We start from the raw sequence: 3,893 nt of genomic DNA on the forward strand, positions 1-3,893 counted from the left end.
AATCGAACCTGATTCTAAACCATTTCCCGAACTAATTAATTAAGAAAAGCAAAATTCAGCGTTTTTTGAAGGGTTTAATTCGCGAAAGAGTGCAAAACAAAAAAAAAACTACGGACTAAAGGCACCTAACTTCTAATTTACTTTATATTTACAGTTTTTACAATTATTTACAGCCTTGGCGAATGGCTACGAGCTCGATTTTCAACATGTGCACAAAGAACGTTCTTACTTGGGAGCCGGCGTGGCTTGCAGGTCCAACGATGGCTGACTCGTGATGGCGTCGACGCACTGAACTATCTCGGTGAGGTTTCCAATCGTCGTAGCCTAGCCTGGCCGCACAGCGGATTCGACGGGTAAATTTTCGCCCTGGAATTGAATTTGGTGGTTTGCTGCTTGCCACCTAGCGACGACCGAGTGTTCGAGCGGCACGAACGGGACTTTGTCTCTCCAGACTAAACACCCACGTTGAATGGGATAAGTCTCCTTATAGTCCGACCGACTTTGCTTGACACTCTTTTTGAATTTAAGAAATACTACCGAAAATATTAGCAAATCAACCGTTCAAGATTTAACCCACGAGAAACAACTTTGGTCTAGAAATGATTTCACCTTATCTCGTCAACGGTTTCCGGTAGGGGTAAACAATAGTTGCAATTTCCAAACCTACGACTCGATGCCTTCCTTCAAATAACAACTGAAGTGCGGTAAAAAATCGGTAGAACTGTTTCAAACACACAGTTGGTACATGAGCGGGTCGGTCTTCACCTCTTTTTGCCAGTGGTGGCGGGGGGGGACACCCCTCACCATCCCTCTCCAAAGGGGGAGTTTGGTAAAGAGAGATGAAAAAACCGATTTGTACCTTCCTTAAAAGTTGTCCTAGCTCGCTTGTCTAATATCTATATACAATCTTCACACTGCCGTACTCTAACGGAACTATCAACTCTATGCTTTCATCTACTCCATCTATCGTATAAAAATTACCACTACAGTCTGTTATTTGAAATTAGCATCTTCAACTATAAATAAGGACCTTAAATTTTGACAACCGTGGCTCGAAAACCGGTCGATCGACAGCACAGGGATTTTCGAACATAGAAAATAACTTTCGAAATGTCACTTTTAACCACGAGTTAAATTTAACTCGGCAAATGGTTCACAGCCAGTATTGAAATTAAAAACATGTAAAAAACAGGTTTGTTACAAAGAGTATACGAACAAAAATCACTTCCAAAACAGTTATAGCAACTGCTGAAGGAGGCCCCCTTTGGAATCATTCCCAGCATAGTTCGAGCCGTTTTCCGGAAAAAATTCCTTTCGATCCAAGTGGTACTGGAATTCACATCGTTTTAATAGCAGATCTGAACAATCTTACTATGTTTACAAACGAAACTGACGTCTAATATGAGATAAATCTTTTCAAAGAGAGTAAACGGAGTAGGAAGAAAGAAAGAAATCGATGAACGTCGATTAAATTTTGAGGTACATTGAGTTACTCGCGAGTTACTTGCTGCAAAAAAGCAGCTCAGAGTAAAGCAGTCTTACCCCTTGGATTTCACCTTTTCTACCACTGTAGCAGCAACCTAATTTAATTAAAATGCTCAATTTGCAAAATAAATGCATTTTAAGATTGCATTCGTATACCTCCCCGTGGAAGATTGAAAACTACATAACTTTCATACACACTTAATCTAGCTCGGTAAAATCTCCAACAGCCGATTACCTCGGCATTTACTTTTGCTGATATCTCTGCAAAATATCTTTTTCCCTAATAAAAATGTTATGGTTAATTTGCTTAACGACGTGTTCAGGGTATCATCCTAACAATTGCTGGAATAGTTCAACCATTGTGGTTATCGTTCGCGTGTGGTAATTTTTTATTAGGGTTGTTAGCTGATATCTCAGCAAAAAGTTATTTGTTAGCTGAGTCTCGGCAATTGTTTTACTGAATCTCAGCAAAACAAACTGCTCGGCTGTTGGAATCTCGGCGAAAAATTTTATGTGTGTAGTTCTTCTATTCTCCACGAGTACACTCAGGTCTTTTTTTACACGGGGGATACGTACCGTGTAAAAAAAAACCTACGAGATTTTGATTTTCGCATGCTTAAATGTTTTTAAAAAATCGGATTTTGATGCCATTTGTAATTAAAGCATGATATGGTCCATATAGACATATTTTAAAAATTTCTGTATTTACACCAAAAATTGTGATTTTTTTTTTAAGTATGCCATTCGATTGCAAATAGCTTGAAACGGATAATGTGATTGGAATCAAGTCGATAGGTTGTATCGTTGTCGAGAAATCGTTAAAAACGTACCGTGTAAATCGTGGAAAACCGTGTAAAAAAAAACCGCGTAAAAAAAACCGTGTAAAAAAAGACTTCAGTGTATTAACTTTGGTTTACCAATTGCCGAGCCAATTGTAGCCCAGTGGCAAGAGCGTATAGGCAACATGTTATACCGTGACAGCGGGCCCAGCACTGCAAAATAAATGATTTGAGCCCGGGACATGCTGCCTATTGTCAAATAATGCTATAAGCCTTGTCACAGGCCTGGCTAATTGTAATACCCCGTTCACATTACAGCGTATATCACGTGATATTCGCTGTCTTGCAATGAGCTCTCATACATCTAGTTTTCACTGGAAATCCAATGCATGAGTGCTCATTGCAAGGCAGCCTATATTACGTGATATAGGCTGTAATGTGAACGGGGTATAACGTAAGAAAATTTATTGTTTAAATATTACGTAATAAGTGCATGGTTCCTTTTTACAATCATTTTTCAGTGGCGACATCTGGCAGCAGTTTTTCCTAAAAATCGAAATGAAAAGATCGATCAAAGGTCGCCCAATCCTAGTTTGGCTATCAAATACAAACTCAGGGGAAACATGTCAGAAAGGTCTAACTCGAAACGTAAACAATGACTTTGATCGTTGGTTTCTCACGAATGACAACACACCTACTCAAACTAACTAAATAATCTGACAGAACAATGCTTGTTCTATGAGCTGGTGTAGTCAGATTCCGTGGGCGTGTAGTCATTCAAGAGAAATCGACGTTCAAAGTAATTGTTTGCATTTCGAGTTATACCCTTCTGACATGTTTCCCCTGAACACATCAAAATTTAATTTTGACAAGAAGGTACACGACGACGACGAGGACGACCCGGAGAGAGAAGGCCAACACCGGATAGGAATAAGTTATTGTACAAAAGTGTGAGGTTTTACGTTCTTCGGCAAATTTAAACATCTTTTGATACACTTACAATGGCAGCTAAAATAAATCAATCTGATCGTAAACCTAAGGCCAAATCTACTGATCTCAAAAATATTTGGAAACGGGCCATTACTCAAAACTCAGAATGGGCTGAAAAGGTAGGTTGTAATTTGAGGTATGATTAAGATTATTAAAGGTGTCATTTGTTTCAGGATGATTTCTTGGATGTTATTTACTGGTCCCGCCAAATTATAGGTATATTAATTGGGGTAGTAATGGGATTATTCCCTTTGAAAGGATTCATTGCATTGGCTTTGTAAGGCTTGTTCATTGAATAATCAAGATATTGTGCTGAGTTTTTTTTTTTCTTTTTCAGGTTTGCATTGATAAATTGTGCTATTGTATACTTGTATAGTACAAGTTTCCAATCAATTGACGAAGAAGCATATGGAGGAATATGGGAAATCATCAAAGAAGGATTCATGACCTCGTTTGCTTGCTTCCTTGTAACGTGGATTATCTTTTATACAGGAGTACATTTTGATCATCTATCTACTGAAACGATTCACTAATTAGGGCCCATGCATTAACTATGTCACGCTAAATCGAGCAAAAAACTGGTTGCTGTTTACTCTGACGAAAAATAAATCACAAACAGTGCTGCTTGTTCGCAACATT

The 3,893-nt window shown here is 38.6% G+C and overlaps 1 protein-coding gene across 1 annotated transcript; it reads left to right on the forward strand.

Annotated features, from left to right (window-relative positions):
- Positions 1 to 3,154: 3,154 nt before the first annotated feature.
- On the forward strand, positions 3,155 to 3,893 carry LOC135704862 (GEL complex subunit OPTI). Its single transcript, XM_065226375.1, has 3 exons — positions 3,155 to 3,373; positions 3,428 to 3,531; positions 3,592 to 3,893. The coding sequence occupies exons 1-3, from the start codon at positions 3,266 to 3,268 to the stop codon at positions 3,785 to 3,787; spliced, it is 408 nt and encodes a 135-aa protein (XP_065082447.1). The 5' UTR covers positions 3,155 to 3,265; the 3' UTR covers positions 3,788 to 3,893.

The sequence above is a fragment of the Ochlerotatus camptorhynchus genome, unplaced genomic scaffold, assembly GCF_037179485.1.
Source record: "Ochlerotatus camptorhynchus isolate MF236.1 unplaced genomic scaffold, CSIRO-AGI_Acam_v1.1 ptg000250l, whole genome shotgun sequence".
Classification (NCBI taxonomy): domain Eukaryota; kingdom Metazoa; phylum Arthropoda; class Insecta; order Diptera; family Culicidae; genus Ochlerotatus; species Ochlerotatus camptorhynchus.